Source organism: Polyodon spathula, chromosome 4, assembly GCF_017654505.1.
Source record: "Polyodon spathula isolate WHYD16114869_AA chromosome 4, ASM1765450v1, whole genome shotgun sequence".
Classification (NCBI taxonomy): Eukaryota; Metazoa; Chordata; class Actinopteri; order Acipenseriformes; family Polyodontidae; genus Polyodon; species Polyodon spathula.
This window is the reverse complement of record NC_054537.1, coordinates 76,561,706-76,586,271: the sequence shown is the minus strand read 5'-3', so window position 1 is coordinate 76,586,271 and position 24,566 is coordinate 76,561,706. Positions and strand designations below refer to the sequence as shown.

The 24,566-nt window shown below is 37.9% G+C and overlaps 1 protein-coding gene across 1 annotated transcript; it reads left to right on the top strand.

The window, feature by feature from the left end:
* The first annotated feature begins 1,631 nt into the window (after nucleotides 1-1,631).
* LOC121314880 (zinc fingers and homeoboxes protein 2-like) lies at nucleotides 1,632-21,728 on the top strand. Its single transcript, XM_041248612.1, has 3 exons — nucleotides 1,632-1,774; nucleotides 16,486-19,088; nucleotides 19,834-21,728. Exon 2 carries the CDS (start codon nucleotides 16,657-16,659, stop codon nucleotides 19,072-19,074), a length of 2,418 nt encoding a protein of 805 aa, XP_041104546.1. The 5' UTR covers nucleotides 1,632-1,774; nucleotides 16,486-16,656; the 3' UTR covers nucleotides 19,075-19,088; nucleotides 19,834-21,728.
* Nucleotides 21,729-24,566: the final 2,838 nt, after the last annotated feature.

Genomic DNA, 24,566 nt, shown 5'->3' with positions numbered 1-24,566 from the left:
TGAGAGCTCAGTTGGAATGAAAACCAGCAGCTACAGGGGCTCCCCAGGGTCGGGTTTGAGAAGCCCTGGATTAAAGTGTCAGTCCTGGAGTACCAGTTGTACTGCTTTAAACTGCTGGCCTATATTTTTCACAGTGTACAAATTAGCCCTTTCTGTTTTAAATGTATGCATGCGAAATCAGATGCTCAGAGTTGAAAAAAAGCCACCAGGATATAATGAAAGATAAAATGATGTACAAAGCAAATGCATTAGTTAATGGTAATACCCATACCCAGTGGCTTTTAACAATCCCCCAGCTAGATAAAGCAGCACTCCAGTCAAGAACTGTGTCATGCAGCCTGCAGTGTGGTCTATTACAGACCTCGTATAATATTTAAAAGGTGTTGCATTCATTGAATGGACACACCAGAGGAAACGGTAACCCAGCTCCTCCATTTGCGTAACCCATTGTTTGTTGTTTTCAAATCTTGTCATCAGTATTTACTCTTTCGTTGGGATGTTTTGAGATCCCACTTACATTTGTATTACATATTTATAAATCACGTATAATGCACTCTGAATCCGCACACATCCTAATTAATATAATTACAGTGTGTTATATAAGACAAAAATATTAATTCTTCATTAAAACTTAAGACATTTGGTTATCCTTTAAATGTCGACCTATTTCCATAAAGCGCCATTAGGTGTCGCTGTTAACCACATATTGCTGGCATTGCTCTAGTCTGAAGACTTGCAACGTAGAAAACACAGGAGATCTTAAACTAAGTACACTTCTATACTGTAAATTCGTTATCATTTTAATATATGAGAATACGTACATTTGGACATGGAGAAAAGCGTACTGTTTTCATCCCATGCTTACTGCTTGACTCTCAAGGTCCACAGATAAGCATCAGATAGGCTTCATTCATAAAGTATTACTTTAATTAATAGTCAAACTGATTGTGGTAAAATTATATGTACGGAATGCACGTAAAAAAAATTACAAACAAGACAAGACAAATCATTCAGCGGGTAAAGTTGCATTAAAGACCGTTAAATATTTGCATTGCAAATCGATTATCTGAGCTATAAGTAAACAGATTTTGACTTTAATTTGTATTTCCCATGATTTTTGCCCTTATCTTGTGTGTATGCGCAGATTAAACATTAGTTAGCTGCTGCCAGAAAGTTTATTTAAATTAAATAGGCTAGTGTAGCTGCATGTCACGTAAGGTGTTATCGCAAACGCTTTCATTGCACCGACTGAAATTAGTCTTCTCACAGGCCAAATGAGATAGCCAGCTCACGGGTAATCGCCTGAATACTAAAACTAGCACTAGAACGATAGACTAGTCTTAGCTTCTTAGCAAGGTCTGCGGTGGTACTTAATATTCAATGACCTAACGTTGTTTACTGTTCAGATCTACGTAAAAAAAATAAAAATAAATAAAACACAAATCCATTAATTCACCAAGGGCACAGCTAATGCAGGAACACAACCATTTGGACTTGTTATTATTATTATTTTTATTGATTAAACAACAAAGCAAAAAAAAAAAATCTAAACTCTAGGTGGAAGTGCATCTGGTAGCGTATGCAAATCTGTGTGCTGACGTTGGAGATCATGTGGTTTTTGGCGTAGATCCCCCGCTGATCGAGATTTTTTTTCTACTGTTGTCTTTGGGGTTCGGTAGAATCTTTAGAATAGGTCCAAGCAGTCTGTACACCGCAGACAAAAGAGTTACATTTTGGAACCTCGGCGTCCCAGCCCTGCAGACACTGGGGACAGGTAAGAAACTAACAAACTTGATATAACGATCAGTAGAACAATATTAACAAAACAAGTCCGAAACTTAACCGTGCAAAGCCGTGTCTCGTTTTACATCACTACTAGGTTGTTTGCTTTATTTTTAGAAGTAGAACTTAGCCTCTGAACTTTGGGGTTCTAAAACGGACACGGGGGGGTCACGTGGAATACCCGCTTGCTGAATAGTTATGGAAGATTTTTGTTGTTGTTGTTAATCAATCAAGAAGTTTGGCTTTAATCTGATCGACGAAGATGGGGAAAACATGTCTACTTTTTTTTTCTGATGTCGAAATAACCAGCAAAATATGGCTTCCGATTTCGACATGGCGTTACGTCTGTACGAATATTTATTTTTAAGGAACATTTTTGCAATGCAGTCGCCTGGGTTTTCGGAAGTTATATTAACCTGGTGGGTACACGATAGATCCTAATTTAACAACAGCCAGGCTGATGCATAGTGAGAGGTCGTGCATTAGGCTACTGTAAACTATGTGTTTGTGGCGTAATGATGTAGGAAATGGTGACGCCTACGTCGGTGGTAGCAGAACATGGATCTACTACACACAGCAGCATACACTGGCAGATTATTCATAATTATAAGTAGTTGCTGTTTCAGCCACTGAATTCAAGGCTACTACTGTATAAATAAATGTGTGATCTCCTGTTCCCGTCGTACCTTGTTGCAAAGAAGTATGTATGATTGATTCAAATTCAGATGCACCCAGCATAGGTTGTTTTATAAATTACAATCTGCTCCTTATTGTGTTGGGGCAATAATTGTACAGTATGTGACTACTATTTAATAGAGACAGGACACATCACAAAGCCGTACTGTTGTTACCATCCTGTGGTATATTGTACAACGTGCTCTGCAAAAACGGATCCAAAGCAGTGGCAGGATTTCTCTAAGCGACAGACAACAAAAACGAAATCAGAAATTCCAAGTGGTTCTAAACCACACAGCTGTAAATTTTTTCCTGCTGGCGTCCTGAGACGTTTGAGCTTGTCCTGAGGAAGTGAAGCTGCGATTTGCTGAAAAGTTCCCTCTGATTTATTTTCTTGAAAGCCATGTGGGGGTCTGCCCTCAACGATTTCCTGATTGCCTTTTGTTTGCTTTTTTTGTGGAAATCCAATCACCCGCAAGTTAGCGTTAAAAGGGGCAGGCGCTGTTTTTCCTCAACTTCTGTAATTCAAGAACATTTCCTCAACATTGTCACATTAGCTGCATAGTCCAGGAATTAATCTGCAGTGTTGGTATGATGTATGATATGATTGTGCGTGGCAGAACTACAGTTGTTTATTCTTGTCATTAATATTAGTATAGGCTGAAATTATTATTGGTAATGCAAGTTGTAGTATTAAGGTACCTGAATTGGAGTTGCAGAACTACAGTTGTTTATTCTTGTCATTAATATTAGTATAGGCTGAAATTATTATTGGTAATGCAAGTTGTAGTATTAAGGTACCTGAATTGGAGTTGTTTCATTAGCATTGCATCCATTGCATTTTAACAGCTGTTCTTAATAATTAGTCTAATATTCTCCATTAAAATTAAATTTGATTAAAAAAAACGCACATTGGTTTATAGTTTTTACTATTTGTAAAATAGTAAATATAGTGTGACACACACACGCACACACACACCTCTCTCCTGAACATCTGAACATATTTTTTTTTCAAAATGCCGGACACGCCAATGAAGATCATTATGAAGAGTGTAAGTACCTAATTAGTATATTAGTAAGTACCATTGATAAATACTGTTTTATAATCAAATCGTGGTACTCCAGGATGTTGTGATATGCTGAAGTAACACTAGGGTCTGCCTATAATTGCCTGGGTGGGTTAGAGACACCGCCTATAATTGTCTGGGTGGGTTAGAGACAGCCTATAAGTAGTGTTGGTGGGTTAGAGACCACCTATAAGGATGTGGGTGGGTTAGAGACTCCACCTATAAGGGTGCGGAGGGGGGGTTAGAGACTCTGCCTATAAGGGTGTGGAGAGGGGGTTAGAGACTCCGCCTATAAGGGTGTGGGTGGGTTAGAGACTCCGCCTATAAGGGTGCGGAGGGGGGGTTAGAGACTCCGCCTATAAGGGTGTGGGTGGGTTATAAAGCAGGGTCAAACGTGTGTTTTTTGTTCTTGTACAGTAGCTACTAATATACTGATGAGGATAAGAGCTAGTATACTGACAATCAGTTATGTGCCTTCTGTTATCTGTAATTTTACTGTTGCTTTGGCTGGCTGCAGACATACTGTACTGCAGTGGCAGAAACTAGTGGTGAGATTTTTTCAGTTTACTCTATTTTGTCATTGGTCTTAAATGTCATACCATGAAAGACAACTTCAGATGAAAGAGATAACTGTAACTTTGTACATTCATGCATTTTTTTTTTGTGTGTGATTTGTTTTCTACCTTGGTGCACTAGAGACAGAAGTCCGTACAGCGCAATGTCGCTTTCCTCAACTGACATCAAGACATCAGAGGGTTCTGTCTTCATGTCGTTAGAGTAACTTGTGTTGATGTATTTTTGTAATGTGGACATTTGTCTGCTTGGAACTGGGTTGACTATACAATAATTAATTCACATCTTAGTTAGTCACCAGTCACCAGATTGATATTGTGGGATTTAATGTTTTCAACAACCACCAGATAAGCCAAATTTCACTTAATTTCCCTTGACAGCTTCATTGATTTGATAGAGCATGGCTGTGAATTGAAGGATCCAGGTTTCTATGGAAGGGCTACTCTTTGTGTCACTTAACATAAAGGCAGTGCATTGCAACACTATCGTGTGTGCAAGAGAAAATGTGCACTTCTGGGCTTGATTTTATTGCCATTGAATAAAAACAATGCAGTTATGGCTAGTACATTATTAAAAAGCCTATTTAATGGCCCAATGTATTTTTGGTTTTGCAACTTAAATAAAACAATATGGGACAGTTAGTATTCCCAAACACCACAGTGCGACCACAACTCGTTTTTCCACCGATGCTGAATGTCTCATCTGTGTCTTTTGGCACTCCAGGAAATGACTCAGTAAAGGACATACATGTTATTGACTCCTTAGACATGCATACATTTTTAATCCAGTTATTTGGAAACCACTCAAGTCGTTCCCACCAGCCTTCTGGTCGGAAGATCGCCCAAATGTTTTCATCTGTTGTCATGGTACTACTGGTTTTACAGAAAGAGCATAGCGAAATCTAACACGAAATACTGTACTACTGTTATGGCTTCCGGTAGACATAATTATGTTTATACAGTTTTTTTTATTTAGTTTTTTTTTTAATTGTCTCAATCCTAAAATTCTAGCTGATGCAAAACTGTTGGCCTACTGTACTGTTTAACTTGTGCGTCCTGATTGGTTGCTGTCATGAAGTTCTTTAGAACCGCTTGCTGTATAGTCTAACACGTTAGCAGTTTTGCCTAAATTGCCATAATATTTATGCAATGTAGACGAACAATATAATTGGTTGCTAATAGAAATATAGAGGGTTTACAACTTTTATTTTTTGTTTTAAAGATTCCTTTAGGCCCTCTGTTGTGTGAAATTTAATTACTTTAAATTTAAAAGGAAGTTGATGTGGAAGTAAATAAGACAATTACTTCACAGAGTAATTTTAAAAGGCCCTTTATTATTTCACACACACACACACACACGCAGTTACATACACAGATGCTATACTGCGAATAACGATATCCCTAACGGGACACAACCCAACAAGGTTACATACAAAGATTATATTAATCACAGATCAATACAATCCATGAGACGCAACTGAACTAATTCATACCCTTCCAAGCGGATCGGGAGAGCCCTTCGACCCTGGTAAGAGAAAGCAGCTGTCTCCAAGAAATTACCGAGCAGGACTGCGCGCTAATCCTCACGGCTGACTCTCATCAGAGCAGGGGAGAACCCCGTCCTTTATAACTTACCAAGTTAGGCTTTTGCATGCGAGAGAGTAATTGGCCAGATCACTCCCTCGAGGCTCGGCCCTCTGAATAAACCATTCCTTTCCCTAGAACGTTCTAACAAAAACAAATTATATAAACGTGACAAAAACAAGTTATATAAGATACAGGGTTATTATAGGGCAAGGGCACAGATGAACTCGAACGCATTTCTAGAACTTTCTAGAACACACTTTTTTTATTATACCCTCTCTGATGTTTTTCTTACTTCAGAGGTTTGACAACTCTAAGCTGATTTAATCGTAGGGTTGTTTATATTGAAAGACCTAGGTTGATGCATCATTACTATACCGAAACCCCACCACCACACACCACCATGTACACCTAGACTTTTCCAGCTGCTTTACTAACAACCTGTGGTCAAACAAAATGAGTAGACCAATGTTACTTTTATAGTCCCCACTAAAGGGGTTTAAAGGTACAGTTTTGCGCTGCTCAGTGGAGTGATGTGTGGATTCCCTTCTGCTTCTGTGTCATCTTTACACATTTGAGAAATATTCTCACACAGTATATGGATGACATTTTGTATGACTATTCCTTCAGCAAATGTTTGAGTGTACCATGGGGATGCTTACCTACTTCTGCACCCCGGTTTGTTGTACTAAGGCTGTACTGCTCGTCCATATTAAAAAAAAGCTTTGCTTATTTACCGCCTCGCCAGAAGCTGAGCGACAGTTTTTCAAAAATGGCAAATGAAAAACAGCTTTGTGTGATATGTGAGATTTCATATGTAAAAAAAAAAAAAGAAAAAAAACAGGATCAACACAGCTGATCTTGCACCTCTATTTAAAAGTTTTAGACAGCAAAAAGTACACAAACCGTGTTTTGTGCGTGCACGCATACTGATCTCTATGGAATGCCGTCTGGGTCAAAAACACATTGTGCTGGTTTAGAGCAAGTCAGTATCTCTTGGGACAGAAAAAAGGCAAGCGCATCATTCTGAAATGCCTCTCTTAAACAGTGCCCAACTCGCTGGAAATGTTGTGTAGTGATTTTTATATAGATTTTATATATTAGAGATATATTTTTTGTTGCGACTTTATGTGAAATGTAATAAACGAGAACCAAAACGTTGAGTTTTTTTCAAGCTTTATTTTACAGCCGCTATTTCCATATTTGTTTTAATTGAAGTGTTTAAAGTTAAATTTCAGTTTTCATTTGCTTGTTCAACTACAAAAAGGCACACGTAAACCCTGTGTTATTAGTTTATGAAAATGAGTCGATGGCCACAGTCTACTGCGAAGAAATGGCAATGGCAGGGAATGAAAAAAAGTTTTTAAAAAAATTAATAAAATGTATTGTCAACTTTATGTACTATTTCGTGAACAAACAAAACAACGTTTAACTTGAACTGCTATTGGCATCATTTGTTCTAAAATTAGCTAGTAGCTACACACAGTGGGTCTTTTTTTATTGCCCTAACTGTAAATAAGCAGTATGACTCGTACAGTAAACCTACAGTATACTCAATAACCCTTTTGTTAGAAATGTGGTCAGTATTCATAAAAAAAGTATTCATCTTGCTTTTTATCTGTTAAATGGTTTTACTTTAGTATTGTCTAGAAATCAAAACGGTGCCAACTGTGTATCCTGGTAAACAAGTCCCACAATATTATAATGTATTATTAGAAACCCCAAAATATTTTAAGAGACATGTGCCCTTCTGAACTTTAAATTGGTTACTTGAGGGTGCGATTACTGAGCTGTAAGGGAACAAGGGTGCAAGCATGCTGTCACTTAGCAGAATATTGCATTTATATAAGTATTTATTTACAGATCTGACCAAGTTGCTGCTTTTAATGCTATTAGAGTTTCGATCAGCTAGACTGTGGCATGCAGACATGCTGCTAAAAAATTTAAAAAATGGGAATTTTCACGGGGAACTGCATATTACACGGGAATGGGTACATTTCACAGAAATCATGAAATCCGTGAACAAAAATACAGCCATAATCAAACACTAGGATTTTTGGTGCTGGGGTCTAGAAAAACATATCAGCACTTGGAAAAGTTACACTGTCTAGATGCCAGCACCAAAAATCTATCACTGTGATTTTTAAACATCCCAGCATTCAGTTTAAGTTGTGTCTGTTTAATTAATACCTGTGAGAGGATCTTAAATATGCAGCAGCACAGCAACAGAAGGGCATCTCAATGTCTCCCCGTTGCCATAACGACTACATGAGCACGAACATCCCCTTAATATTTAATAAAACCTCTGCTGGTAATGTTGGTAACATGGAAAATGCCTGGGAAGAATTCGATATTTCCCCCAGTTTTCTGAAGTGTTATAGACTCTCTAAAGCAAAAGTAATTGCAGAATTTCAGTTTTTCCTTCTGAAGTGACTGTTTGCCAAGCATGGTCTAATTGCATCAATTTGTTTTTTTTTTTGTTTTTTTTAGCATAATGGTTGCTTTTTATTAAATGTGTTCAGTCCAGTGGCCACTGTTTTTGTGAAGAATATCTTAGAATCTGAATAAAACACCATTGCAGTTGCAACCTCCACAGCATCTTGGTGTGCATGCCAAATTGTGATCGACATCAGATTGTCATCGTAATGGCCATACACCATAGAGCAGTTACCACTCCCAGCTGATCTGAGTACAACAGTCCTTGTGTTGTCAGCTGGAATCCATATTCAGAGCATAAAAAAACAGGCAATAGTTCTTCTTTTGTGTAAAGTGTAATTGAAAAGGATTTGTTTTGTAGATCTTATCTAAGCATACTTGCACCCCAGGTGCTGATGCTTTAAGCCAGCTTCCACAATGCCCAAGTCGACAGTGCAGCTGTTTACATGAGGCAGGTCAAGCTGCTGGGAAAGTGAAAATGCAGCATTGCGATGAGGACGTTAAGATGATAACCTGAAATCCAACATCTATGTTAGATAGTTTAATTGAATTGTGGGTTTGGTACAGTCCAGTTAAATGTGCCCAGCGTCATCATGTCTGTGCTGCAAACATGTTAAATGATTAATAATTGTAATGAGGTACTGTACAGCTTCTTTCCCACTTGTCACGGTCCAGAAATGCAGTGTTAATATGTGATGAGATTTAAAAAAAAAAAAAAAAAAAAAAAAACAGCAGCTGTGTCTCAAGGGTCTTTTGAAGTCCTGACAGAAATATTTAGAAACCACCATTTTTGTTATTACTCCCTTAATGATTGCTTGTTTTGAGAAACAAGGTCACCAAATGAAGGGCTTTTGACTTAGAATCATTGCTTGGAGTAAACTGCACACTTGGAGATATTGTCTTCGTATTTTGTACGCAGCTGTCTTAAGATTAGCTGGATTTGTTCGACATGCTTTTCTTCTCCCCATTGCATTTCATGCATGTGCAATGTAAATTACTGTGAAAACTGTAAGAATGGAAGCAAAGCAAAAGCAAATATCTTAAGTCATGAAATGAAACTTGATATATAACTAGGGCCCTGTGAAATTCCTTTGTTTTTTCAGATTTTTTTTTTTTTTTTTTTTTTTTTTTCTGTTTATGATAATAATAATGATTTGGTGTTTCCATTGTTTTAAGTGTTTGATACAGTGGTGACAATTAAGTAGCCTAAGAATTTTATAAATTAATGAAGCACATAACCAAATATATTAATACAATATATTTGATATAGCTTCGAAAGTGTCTTCAGCGTCACCCTTCTGAATGCTGTGTCAATAGTAGAATATCTGTGCTGTTACTCTGTATTTGTGCGCATGTGTCACAATACAGGACCGTGCACAGAAAATAGCAATTCTCACTGTACTGTAATAATTGGCCAATGTCATTTTGTTCAGAGACCTTGGGCAAAAGTGAAATTTACTTCAAAAATTTGATGCATTTTCTAAACAGCGAAAATCTGCAAAATTTGACAGCACTCCATTGACGCGCTATGAAAAATTCTCCCGAGCTCTCTGTCCCATAATCCTTTGCACGCAGTTTGACGGATGTGAAAGAGGCTGCTGCTGCTGTGCCAAATGTATTCCCCCCCACCCCCGTTATATTTTTATGTTGTATTTTGTTTACAAACGTCTCCTATCTTCCTTGCACTATGCCTCTGGGCAGCATGCTTTTGATATGTTTCTGTTCACAAAAAACATCAGTTTTAATAATGGCAGTTTTTATTTTTATTTTTATATACTGCTACAGCAACTGTACCTTGTAAGAAACCAGTGTCTGTAGTCACGCAGCAGGGGAATTTCCCTGGATACAGGTGCCTGCAGGCCTGTTGGTTTCCAGGGTTTATAGGCCAGTTTCTGCAACTGTAAGTAGAGAAACCTTGCTTGGTATCTGTTAGTTTTACTGCAGGCATATTGTTTATATTCAGTCAGAGTCACTTTTTATCAGCCACTCTCCATGTCAGTGGTTCATGCCATGGCCTAGTTTGTACTTTGTCTTCTACTTCATTGTTTGCAGCAACGGCTGTAAACTTCTTTCCTCAAGTCTATTACATTTGGGTGTGTGTATGTAACAGAATGATAGCAAGTAGATTCCTGTGCACCAGACCACAAAACTTTTTGCCACATGGTGGGCTTTTTTGAGTAAAGGCTTCCTTCTTACCACCCTACCATAAAGGCCAGATTTGTGGAGTGCTTGGGATACTATTGTCACATGCACACTTTGACCAGCCTTGGCCATAAAAGCCTGTAGCTCTTGCAAAAGCCTTTGATATTTTTTTTGAAAGCGCCTTGGTGCTCATGGTTGAGTCTTTTATTAGAAAAGCACTACCCTGCAGAGGGAACCTACAGAAACTGCTGAATTTATCCTAAAATCATGAGAATCACTACAATTTAAGGTGGAGGCCACTTAACTTGGTGTGTGATTTTGAAGGCGATTGGTTACACCTGAGCTGATTGCTATTACAAGAGGGGTGGACACTTATCCAACAAAGCTATTTCAGTTTTTATTTTTAATTAATTTTCTACAAATTTCTAGAATATTTTTTCACTTTCAAATTGTAGGGTAGGATATGTAGATACATGAGATATATATATATATATATACACACACACACACACACACACATTTTAATTCCAGGCTATAAGGGAACAAAAGGTGAAAATTTTGAAAGGGGCTGCAGACTTTCTGTAGGCACTGTATATTAATCTCACATATCACACAGAGCTTTTTCTGTAGGCACTTTATATTAATCTCAAATATCACACGGAGCTCTTTCTGTAGGCACTGTATATTAATCTCACATCACACGGAGCTCTTTCTGTAGCACTGTATATTAATCTTGCATATCACACGGAGTTCTTTCTGTAGGCTGTATGTTAATCTTGCATATCACACGGAGCTCTTTCTGTAGGCTGTATGTTAATCTCGCATATCACACTGAGCTCTTTCTGTAGGCACTGTATGTTAATCTCACATATCACACGGAGCTCTTTCTGTAGGCACTGTATGTTAATCTTGCATATCACACTGAGCTCTTTCTGTAGGCACTGTATATTAATCTCACATATCACACAGAGCTCTTTCTGTAGCACTGTATATTAATCTCACATATCACACTGAGCTCTTTCTGTAGGCACTGTATATTAATCTCCCATATCACACTGAGCTCTTTTTCATTTGCCATTTTTTTTTAAACTGTCACGCAAATTCTGGTGAGGTGGTAAATAAGTGCAAGGTATTTTTGTCATTTGTAGCGAATACAAACATCAGATTTTTGTATCTGAATACATGTAAAAAAAAAAAAAATATATTAATTTGAATTTTCTAATATTTGTCCCAGAATTAATTATATATTCCCAAGCATGACACAGGATTCAAATTATTGAATATTTTCTATTCCAACAATTTAAACTGAAGACAGGATTTCTTGCAACTGTGGCTAACAGCCTAGCAAACCACAGCTTTTGACACAGCTTCCTGGCAACGCTGAAAACAACACCTGTGGTTTTTCATTCAGCCTTGATCGGCTGGTACACATAAACCACTGACTGAATGGAGTGATATTTAGAAACACTATAAAACTACAATTGAGTGGCAACCGTCGCTGAATAATAATACAACCTATACAGTAGCCTCTGGGGGTATTAGTGATACAAATGTCTGGGGTAGGGAAATGTGTAACCCTCTGTGAGGCATGTGAGATTGAAATGAATGATGCACTCATCATTGCCCTTCCTAACTGATTTTCACTAACTTCTTTGTGGTAGGGTTATTTACATTCACATTGTGAGGAAATTAGATCTGATCTGTAGGCTTTTACTATATGTTTTGTCAAAGCCGAGTGTCCACTGGTTTCACAGACCATGAAAAGCACTCCACTCGTTATACCCTCCCTATATTAACATTAGTCCTCAAAGTCCAAGATTAGTGCTAATCAGGGGCTCTGAAACCTGATGAAAAAGGTAACTTTGATTTTAATTAACACATGTGAAACCCTGGATGCTTCTCAAAACAGTTTTCCTTAAACCAGGGTATTGCTGTATTCAGATTTTGTATTTTTTTTTAATGGTTATAAAAATAAATACTTGTTATACTTTTGTACTGGCATACTGTGTAACCAAAATGTGCACTTTTGTGGCTGTATCATAACTGTTTTTTGTTTTTTTTTTCTCCCTCCTTTTCATTACCTAAAAAGTGGAAATTAGGAGCTTCACATATTTACTAAACTTGATCTGAAAGCCTAATAGGCATACAGTAAAAGTTAAAGCATCTGAATTTCACTTTTAATGACTTTACAGGAGGCAGTATTTCTCAACTCAGGTCGTAGAAAAAAACTGGAAACATGAGATGCAATATGGTGCACTATTATAAAATGAAGATCACTCCACAGACAGAAAAACATGGCTTCTCAAAACTATTGTGTTTGGCAACAATACATGTTTTTTGGGTTCACAGCTTTCTAACACCAGCTTATGGGCAGGAAAGGTTAAAGAATTAAGCCCTTTGTTTTGTATGTACTGTCGTGGCAAACAAGGCATTGTGACTATGGGGGTTTGGGTTGTGTAAGGCCTAGTGGCTCCCAGTCTTCTGGTGACTCACTCTGATCCTGCCTGACTCACAGCTGAGAGGTCTGCATCACAAGCACATTGAGCCCCACTCTGCACCTCAGCCTGCTAACAAAGACTGATATGTGTGTGTGTGTGTGTGTTAGTGCCTACACAGCTCAGAGCAGCACTCCCAGGCTGATTTGGTTTAAAGTGCGTTCGAGCATATGTTAAAGGGGGATGTATGAAACAGCTGTTAAAAATGACTCAACTTTGACTGCCCATTTCAGCAGGGAAAACTGTTGTATTAACTGAATATTAGAATTATTTTCCTTTTTGTAGTCGTTTTGGTATTTTACTCACATATTTATTTAAAATTTTCCCAGGATATTAGCACAGTGTTGAATTACAGTGATTGACAGTGCAGTAAGATGCTAGAAGTGATTAAACTTTTTGAAGAAATCTAAAAGTCAATGTCCCCATTAGAGGATTTTTTATCAGTTAGACGCTTAGTAAAATACAATGCTGTTTAGTATTCCATTTTTTCATGTACTGTTAATCTTTCTAGCATTGATATAGAAACCCTTCCAAGATACATGCGTTGTTGACTGTGAAATTGACGTGGCTGCCATGTTCATACAGAACACATACTTTGCAATCTGTACGCAGTGGTATTCTTTGCTTCTCTCAATTCGTTTCAATTCCAGGTGGTGTCCAGTGAACGTGGACCATTTCGGTGTCACACTGTTTTTAACCTCGGGGATATATCCATGATATATTTCTCACATTTGTGTTTTACTTAATGCTTATAGACCGTTAAGTCTGATATGACACACCCCTTTGATTAAGCTAATGGGGATGCTTGTTTTTTGTTCAAAAACACCCATTTTTAGTTTTGGTTGTGTTTATCTTTACAGAACAAATGGTAAAAAAGGGTTATTCTGAAGATGCCCATTGTTCAAGTACAGCCCCTGCTGAAATACTTTTTTCTCCATATAAGTATAGTGGTGTTACATACTTGGCCTTCAGAAATGTACAGGCAGCGCTACCAAGAGTTGACACATATGTAATATTTAGCTCATCTGACAACTGACTGATGGATTTAGCAATTGAGTGATATGTTCTCTAGAATATTGGCAAATCTGTGAGTGATGTATTTAGGGCATTGGTTCCCAACCTGTGGGCTGTGGGTAAAGTCCAGGTAGTCCACAAACAACTCCCAAAGTTTTGTTACGCAGTTCTTGCAGAAACTGATTTCTGCACAGTCACACGTTGTGTTACCACAATTTGTATTACTAAGCAACACAACAAACAGCTTTAACCACATTATATGCAATTATACAATATGTATGTAGTCTCCATTTTTCTCTTGTATCTGTTTTATTACAGGTGTGTTTATAAGTTAATGTTACTGTATATTACAGTTCCTTTGATGCAATACCAAGCATCGCCTTCAAATAATAATATAATAATAATCTTTATTTTTATATAGCGCCACCATCACAAAGCACTTTACAAGAGACTAGAGTGTGTAAACTATGCATCAGCTAAAGAGTCACTTACAACAACGTCTCGCCCGAAAGACAGGAGCATAAGAATTTGAACTGGGGACATCCTGGTTACAAGCCTGTTTCTTTAATCACTGGATCACACAGCTTCCCAAAGCTGCCATTAACTGAAACAGTAATTGTGAAACAAGTACGAATTAAATAGCTTGCACATTAGGAAGGCACATTTGTCTTGTGAAAATTACAGACATCTATTTTTGTAGCCAGCATTTATTTAGAAAAAAAAAAAAAAAAAAAAAAAAACTACATCTAGAATTCACAGAAATGCACTGCTTTCTAGTCTGTGCTTATTCTACTGCTTGTGTTCACTGAGTTAAGGGGGGAAAATGCACTGCGTTGAATATTTTTCACTTGGTTGGAATAATTTTAAAAAACTAAAAAAAACATTGACCACAGATTTAGCACTTTTTAATTTTCAAAAATATGAGCTACAGTGTTGCCAGGGGTTAGCTGCATATACTATAGTAACAGAAGTTAATGTGAAACAAAAAGAGGCTACTTGTAGTTCATTGTGTGAATGATCTATTTGAGCTCCATGTTATGGGTTTATTCAGCCAGGTTTAATATCTCACAAGGCTATATGCCAAAAGTAAATTCTGTTAACACTACTTCTGGAAATAATGTGTACAGTCTGTTCTTGACGATGCCGTATTTAACCAAATTGCTATAAATCCGATCGACTGTGCCACCAATCCCGTTTCATTTACACATCATAGCCCACCAGAAGTGGTATGTAACATCCTGTATACACTCCAATCATTATTACATTTTCTAATTGCTTCCCACCCACCTCGTCTTCGTATTCCATTGTTTCTTATATGTTTATTGAACGAATTTAGCGATCAGCGAGTTCATCAAATTGTGTTAGAAATGTATAGATTAATTTGCTACACAAGGTACCAGTTGCAGCGACCAGCACTGGTATTTACATTTACTGGATCTGAGGATGACCCAAGCCCCAGTGCATTATTTGTCAGGAGGTTTTGTCAAACAAAACTCTTAAACCGGCTAAATTTAGATGCCATTTATCTACAAAGCATTCAGAATTTAAAAACAAACATTTTAAAAAAAGAAACAGGAAGTTTGACATCAGTTTAAAGAAGGACTTTAAACTGTGTGAACAGACGGGCTGTAATGGTGACATCAGGCCAGGAAATGAAACCAAAACATACAGCTACTGCAGGCAAAACTGAGACGCTGTGGCACTCAGTGTTTTATTAACACAACTAAAAGACTTAACAAAACAAAAATACTTTTCTAAAACAAAATGCCGTTGTGGCCAAAACGGACAGACAACAAACAATAACAGTTATGCTGGTTGCAAAACCAGCATACATAGCAATTATTTTTTTTTAATACTTTTTAGTTTTTACTCTCTTCTCCACACCTGTTCTCCACTCCTGAACATACAACCCTGTGTGAGTGAAACATTCATCCTTTTATGCAGCTGTACCGAGACTGGATTGCTAATCAGTCATTCAGCTGGAATCTCAGTACATCTGCACGTGAACTACTTTGTGCATTACCCATGCTTCCATCCAAATACCCATTTTAATCTGCACGTGAAGTGATTGTGCCATCCTCATGTCTATTTACAAATACACATTTTATAACACTCATTATACATAATCCCACATTATATCCCGTGCTGCAATACATACACACCAACATTAATACATCACACGGCACATGCATACATAAAATACACACAGGCAGGGCGCACTGCCACAACTGTAAGTTCAATTCTCTTATTACTTGTTTTCGATAAAGCGCATCTCCCTTTCCATGTTGCCATGTATGTGTACACATAATGAAAATGTAAATAAGCACTTTTAAGGTGTCTTGTACACATATTAAACACAATCTTTGGAAACTAGAAGACTTCAACAGGAGTACAAAAATATTTATTTTTATTTCAAAATATGTCATTTATGAGGAAGTTCACCTTTAATGCCACCTCCTCCTTTTATTTTTTTGTTTAAGGTGTGATGGAGGGTTTAGTATTGTCAGTTGGTAACACTTGACACATTTGCTGTTCTATCAGGCATTTTAGTGAGCACTGTAAATGAGCAAATGTGTCTCTTATGGTGCAACAGTAAAAATGTGTGCAAGGTATTGTAAACATCCTACTAATTCAACATGATTCCTAAATGTTAATATAAAATGTAATTCTTTAGAAATATCATTGAGCAATACTTGCTCTTTTTTTCTTTCTTTCTAGATCAAGCTGTGATGAAGTCTTATAAGGTTCCCCATTGGAGCTGACATTTAAAGTCTGCATCAAAGCTGCATTTACAAAAACAAAACTGGGTGAAAGACTCCACCATACACACACACACACACTGCAGAAACCGCCGGGTTCTGGAACTAAGTTTAACACCAATCTGTTACCATGGCCAGCAGAAGAAAGTCAACTATTCCATGTATGGTCCGTGCTACTGAAATGGTGGAACAGGATGACCCAGATGAGATGGAGGTCATTGGAGACACCATGGTGGAAAACGGGTCTCCGAAGCCGTTGTCTAATGATGACTGGACTACAGGAAATGGGGTCCAAAGTAAGCAGAAGGATGTAGAGCAGGACAAGCCAGCAACAGACACACCACAGCCACGAAAGCCACAAGGAGGCTATGAATGTAAGTATTGCCCTTACTCCACGCAGAACTTGAACGAATTCACTGAACATGTGGACTCGAACCATCCCAACGTCATTCTCAACCCTCTGTACGTGTGTGCAGTGTGCAACTTCAACACAAAAAAATATGACACATTGTCGGAACATAATATGAAATGTCATCCCGGGGAGAGCAATTTCAAGCTGAAGTTGATCAAACGAAACAGCCAGACAATTTTGGAGCAGACCATTGAAGGAGCCAACAGTACTGCTGGTAAGATCAGTGGTGAGAACATTACTCCTGTGATCTCTGTGAATAAAACGCCCATGATGAAAATAGGGAAGCCAGACATGGACACCAAACGTTTACCCAGGAAGGGAGACGACCTACAGAATCTGTCAGAGAACCTCAGTCTAGAAATGTTCACAGATCCTATTCCTACTATAAATGTCAATGGAACCATTATAATCCCTAACACTTCAGTTCCAGAAGGGTTGACACACGTTATGCCATCTTTACAGCGGCCCCCCAATTACAACTTGGTGCCCAAAATTGCTGTCCCCCTGAACACTACTAAATACAATCCGTCATTGGACATTAACATGACCCTCATTAATTCATTCAATAAGTTTCCCTACCCAACACAGGCAGAGCTGTCCTGGCTGACAGCAGCCTCAAAACACCCTGAGGAGCAAATTAGGGTTTGGTTTATTGCCCAGCGACTAAAGCGTGGCATCAGCTGGTCTCCCGAGGAGGTGGAAGAGGCCAGGAAGAAAATGTTTAATGGTACCATCCAGCCCGTGACACAAACCTTAACAGTCTTACCTGCGCAACTAGCCAGGAACAGTAAAGTCACGCAACCCCTTTTAAGGACTCTTCCCTGCCAGATCTTAGGACAGACCAGTTTGGTATTGACCCAGGTCACCAATGGATCAACCATGACTTACTCCCCCATCACAATGACCATGTCTGACCAAGTGCAGCCCCTCAAGCGGCCCTTGCCAGCTCCAGTGGTGACCCCTGAAGCAAAGCGAGCAAGTGTCGGCCATGTGGTTCAGTCACACCTAAGTCCTGCTACACCCATCATTTCTCCTATGGATCGCAAGAAGACCCGGGAGCAGATCTCAGAGCTCAAGGCCAGCTTCCTCAAGAGCCAGTTTCCAGAAGACAAAGAGGTCTACAGGCTAATTGAGGCCACAGGCCTGTCGAGGGGGGAGATCAAGAAGTGGTTTAGCGACCACCGCTATCGGACTCAAAGGGGCATTGTAAACATCACCACCGAATCTGTAGCCAAAGACATGGCACAAAGGTCCAGTCGACCTCAGAGCCCTTGCATTCACACAACACAGCAGAAGTTCAAAGGGAATACCCTGGAGCAACTAAAGGTCCTGGAGGCCAACTTCCAGAAAACCAGCATCCCAACACAGGCGGAGGTCGACCGTCTGATGGTAGACACCAGCCTGTCCAGAAACGAGATTGACAACTGGTTTTTGGAGAGGCGAATAGTACGAGACAACATGGAGCAAGCCCTGTTGAACTCCATGGATTCACATAAAAAAGAGGACCAGCAACAGCCGGGGGCACTGAACGGTACACACAGGCAAGGGGACCAGGTGAGGTCATCTCCACTACCCACTGTTGCCTCAATCCCCTTAGAACAAAAAACACTGGATCTTCTTAAAGGTGTGTTTGCACAGACTCTGTGGCCTTCTCCCGAGGAGTATGATCAATTGGCGCTTAAGACGGGGATGGCCCGCACAGAAATCGTCCGGTGGTTCATGGAAAACCGGTCCGCTCTTAAGAGAGGGAGCTTGCAGTGGATGGAGCAGTACCAGAAACTGAACGGGGAGGGCCGTAATGGACAGAGCCAGACCACCCTAGGTTCCAAAAGTGACCATACTGTCCTCCAGCAGCACTACCAGGAGTTTAAGGAGTTGCGGGAGGATGACCTGGAAAAGTTGGTGGAGGGGTCCAAACTGAGTTATCAGGAGATAAGGGACTGGTTTGCCAACAAACAGGGAGAGGACAAGTTTGACAGAGCAGGGAGCGTTGGCCAAGGCAGGCAGTCAAGTGAGGAGCAGGGGGACTGGGTGGAGGTGACAGTCGGGGTGGACGAAGATGAGGACCATGCTTCTGACTGCACCGAATCTGGGTATGAAATGGTTGAAGACGACTCGGAAGGCATGACAGGATAAACAGTTGCAAGAAGGTAATAATAGTGTGTGCGGGTAAATATTTGTAATGTGCTGTATGTTCTTAGGTAGTATGACGTAAACAATCCCTCCAGGATTCTGTGATTCTTCAATGTCATAAATTAGTTCAGCGAAGGCTGCAGAAATGTAGACATGTTGATACCAAGCAGCACAAAATATAACTGCGAAAGACCTGTTTGCTCTTGCCTTGCATCTAATACATTTTGAGGCTCTGAGAAATTGTAGTTTATTATGTTTGATTGAGTGTATTGAATATAATGTAGATTTAAATCCTCTTAAACTTTTAAAACAAAAATAGTCATAAAATTACCTGGAATTCAGATTAATATTACTATTTTTCATCTAGCTGTACTTTAAAAACATTTCAGCAGCAGTGTCCAAGAGTGACCACCCAGCAGTTTATTTTGGTAATTGTAGTTAATATTTCAGTTAATTATTGGGTAAATATATTTTGACATTGTTTACAGCATTTGAAATGTATATGAAATGAATTAAAGATGAGTAAAGATAACTGTATTTTTGAACATTACTAGTATTACTGCTGGGTTGTTGGGTCTCATTCATAACGATATTAAAATACAAAAATTATGTTGCAGAATCTTAGTATGCAGCAGAATTAAGGATTTTGCATCACAGATTTAAATAAATAAATAAAAAAGTTATCCATTTTGTTTTGGAGTTGATCTTTTACTTCGCCATGAAAATGTCCCTGTTTTGACAGCTTCTTATAATTTTTTTCAGGAGATTGAATGCTAACTGCTGTCAATTGTACAGAACATCTTCTATTTGAAGAGGACAAAGATAAAAATGGTATATTTTCGTATTTGGAACCAATGATTACATATGACCCACAATGTTGGAGACGCAATGAACTGCAAATCTGTGGTAGCCACGTTGACTTGGAACTAACTAGAGTGCCAAAGCTGTACTTCTGTGTTACAACAAAAGAAATGTCCTTGTAAATATTGTTTTCTGTACTGCCACAGATTTGTACAATTTTGAGACATTTTGTTACATTTATACAGTAATTGGTGCAAGTTGTTGTTTTTGTTTTAATTTCCATTTTGTTCTGGTTGATCATTTTAGTGGTTTGTTCTCCATTTTATAGTAACCACTATTGGTTTTAGTGGTATTCTATTCTGTTCTATTTTAATATAATAAAATTGAACTTTTGGTTCAGTTAAGTGCATAAAGGGCTTTAAATAACAATAATGGCTGACATTCCAGCCCAACAGATTTTAAAGAGTTTAGCATTTGGATGCTGTATGGTCTAGGGATGGGCATTTCTGTATATTTGAATAATCTAATACACATACTTTACTAAATGATTACACTATAATACTTTACATCAGTGTGCCTCTGGCTAAAAAGAATGCTTAAATAATACCAAAATGTACATAATACGTAAAACAGTAAGTAGCTATTTTTATTACTAGGACGTGTAATACAAGTACAGTATGCATAAAGCCCAATTTATGCATAATTGCCAAACAGCAATTAAAGGCAACATAATATACAGGTGACAATTAATCAATAAATGATGTCTTCATTGGACATCTATACTTAAATTTTTTTTTTTACATTAAGTACCACATCATAGTCTATCCAGTACATACCTCGCAGTCCTGTTATATGCTCATGAAGCTTATAAATAATGTAGTACAGGGTAGACGTTCAATCATTGAGTGCAGCTAATTATTTAACCCTGTTCTTAAACAGTGCTGATAGTCAGTGTGTCTTTAGTGATCATGTCAAACGTTAGGTTCGTTATTTGTTCCTTTTTTTATTGCACTGGTCTCTTGTATTAATTGTATTATTTTGTAGTCTCTTGTATTAATTAAATAGAATAATTAAATATAGTTTTAATATGTGCAATGGTGCATTTCTACCGCCTCCGTTACCCATAGCTACAGTATTGGTATTTTCCTTCATTTTTAAGAACACTTGTTTTTTGTATTTGTCAGGAGCTTGAGTAATCATAGAAAGAAATAATAATGTATTTAATATTTATTTATTTATTTATACATTGGACTGCAGCGGCAGGCTTAGCGTGGTTATTGGGTCTGTTCAGACTATTTACATGTGTTGCAGTACAAATAGATTAGTCATTTTTTAAACGATGACCATTTTCTAATCGATTATTCGAATAAATGATTACACATGCCCATCCCTAGTATGGGCCCTATAGGGAGTATTTACTCTTGTGAGGAGCACTTACTTGAGATTCAAGAACAGTAAAAGTGGTGGCCGCTGTTAAGCTGGACCAGGGAGCAGTGTTGTAGTAAATGGTTATTGTAATAAATGGAAGAAACACAAGAGGGATGCAGTTAACCCGGGTTTTAACAATCTGCAGTTTATCCCCATTTCTCTTTTGCATCTTGTTTCACAGTGTAACAGACACATGATAGCGGTATGTTTGTTATTACATGTTAGCCTTGTAGGAGATCCTAGTTAGTGTGCTTTATACTGCAGAAATAGACCATACTTCCAGATTCTTCTTTCTGTTTGTGTGTACAGCTTCTTCAATAGTGTTTATACTGCAATACTATACTGCTATGGAGATCATGATAAAGATTTTTTGTTAACCATTTGCCCATCTGCTGTAACCCAATAAACAAAAACTATTCCACTTTAAACCCACTTCTTTATTTCTCAGTGCTAGTCACATGTGAATCCATAAATATGTTTTTTTTAAATTATAACTGATTTTAAAGTTACTTTCTTTACCCAGATGGAAAAATACATATCCTCATTTGATTAATGCTTTCATCTAATTGCTTTGATTTGACCACCTTTTCACCTGCTGAAGTGACCTAGAAGTTTCACCGTGATTCCCGAAGTCGCACATTCAAAATTGAGAATTTTGAGTCTGTAATTTTCAGATGAAAATGATCTATGCAATTCTGATGAAAACAGATATGAACTGTTTGTGTGATTTATTCTGACAGAACACGAGTTTTACTAAAGGTTTGCTTGCTTCATTGTATGTCAGTTTTTTTTAAACAATTTTCACAATGATTCATTTGTTTTTAGGTATTTATTTTTAGGTTTTATTTCCAAGCGAGTCATTCTATGTCAAGTTGGTCCAAGTATTAGAGTTAATGAGAAACTGACAAGTGTTTTCACCTCTCCCCACAACAGGTTTATGAGATACTTTCATTGTGGGGTAGAATGCTTTGAGGGCAAATGCTTCAAGAACCATTGAGGCTATAAATGTAGTTCATGTGACAAATTAAGCGTTTTAACTTGCATTTTTCAAATTATAAATGTTTTAATAAGATAATTCTGAATATTTGCCAGAAATATTACTTGTCACTTGGTTCAAGAATCAAACTCTGGGGGGACTGGTAAAGTCCCAGTGAGATAGTCAAGTACCCAAAGTTACTAATGTAAAATATATGGATTTGTTTCAAGGTAATGCTTTTTTAATGTCAGCCTCACCTGCAGTTTAGTACTTAAAATATCTAGTTCATTAGTTTAGCTGATTAGATAAGTTAGACTGATCAGAACCATCCCAAAGACCAGTATATAGAATGCATAACAAGATCTTAGACTATTCATTCTGTGCAGTGCAGTGAAAATATAACACCACAATATTTCCTTCCTCCTTTTTTCAGGTTGGTTTCATAGGTACTAATCCTAGAGTACCTTCATATTACAGTAGGTAGTCCGAGATTAGTGCTAAGCAGGGCCTGGGAAACTTGTCATATATGCTGATCTTTTTTGTGACCACGGGTCAGGTTTAGCACAAACATTGACTGAGGTTAACGGATGATCCCAATCAATTTGTGGTAGGCAGCAATTGATCCAGATTATCAATGATTTAATCCTGTTGGCAGCATCAAGTGGACTACATTTGGTACAATGGAATTGACTCTGAGAAACTAACCATTAGAGCTAACTAGTTCAATCATGAGTGTCATATTAATCTCTACACCAATGCGGATTTGTGCAACAAGGGTATGGATATATTAATCTAATTTTTCATAACCTGGATATTAACAGCAGAACCTTCCCAACATAGAAAACCCAACATAGAAGCAAAAATAAGAAAAAGCATGGCTTCAAACCCAAATATATATTTGTGTGGAAAACTGGAAATGGAGCAGAAACATCGTCAAATTCAGTGGAAAATCACATAGACTATGCAGTCTGTACAGGCTGACTAAGACTAGTATTTTTGAGTCAGATAATATTTTCATAATAAAAGGTTTGATTTTTTTTTTTTTTTTTGTGATGTGCATATCAGAGTTTCATGCATTTTAATCAGGATGTTCTTCCACTTACCTACACACCAAACTCCACACTGTGATGGGAAAAAAAGTTTTTTATTGAGAAAAAATTATATATTAAAAATACAAAACTGAAAGATCATAATTGGATAAGTCTCCACCCCCCTGAGTTAATACTTGGTGGAAGCACCTTTGGCAGCAATTACAGCTGTGAGTCTGTTGGGATAGGTCTCTACCAACTTTACACACCTAGATTTGGCAATATTTGACCATTCTTTGCAAAACTGTTCAAGCTCTGTCAAGTTCCTTGGGGTGCGTTGATGGACAGCAATCTTCAAGTCATGCCACAAATTTTCGATTGGATTTAGATCGGTGCTCTGACTGGGCCACTCAAGGACATCTACCTTTTTGTTCCTCAGCCACTCCAGTGTAGCTTTGGCTGTGTGCTTTGGGTCGTTGTCATGCTGAAAGGTGAACTTCAATCCCAGTTTCAGCTTTCTTGCAGAGGGCAGCAGGTTTTCCTCAAGGACTTCTCTGTACTTTGCTCCATTCATTTTCCATTCTATCCTGACCCAGTCCCTGCCGATGAGAAACATCCCCAGAACATGATGCTGCCATCACCATGCTTCACAATAGAGATGGTGTTTTTTGGGTGATGCTCTGTGTTGGGTTTGCCCCAAACATAAGTTCTTTTGACGGTGCCTTGGTGCTTATGGTAGAGTTTTTACTTTGAAATGGACTATCCAGCAGAGGGAACCTACAGGAACTGCACTGCTGAATTTATCATGAAATCACTTGAATCACTACAATTTAACACAGGTGGAGGCCACTTAAACTGGTGTGATTTTGAAGGTGATTGGTTACACCTGAGCTAATTTAGGATCGCTATTACAAGGGGGGTGGACACTTATTTAACCAAGCTATTTCAGTTTGTGTTTTTAATTAATTTTCTACAAATTTCTATAATATTTTTTTCACTTGGAAGTTGTGGGGTAGGATGTGTAGATAAATGAAAAAAAAACTATTTTAATGTATTTTAATTCAAAGCAACAAAAGGTGAACATTTTGAAAGGGGGTGTAGACTTTCTAGGCACTGTAACTTTATATTTATATATATATATATATATATATATATATATATATACACACACACACACACACACACACACACACACACACACAATTAAAAAAAAAAAAAAAAAAAACATTGAACAATGTGTGATAAGAAGTTTGTGCAAGAAG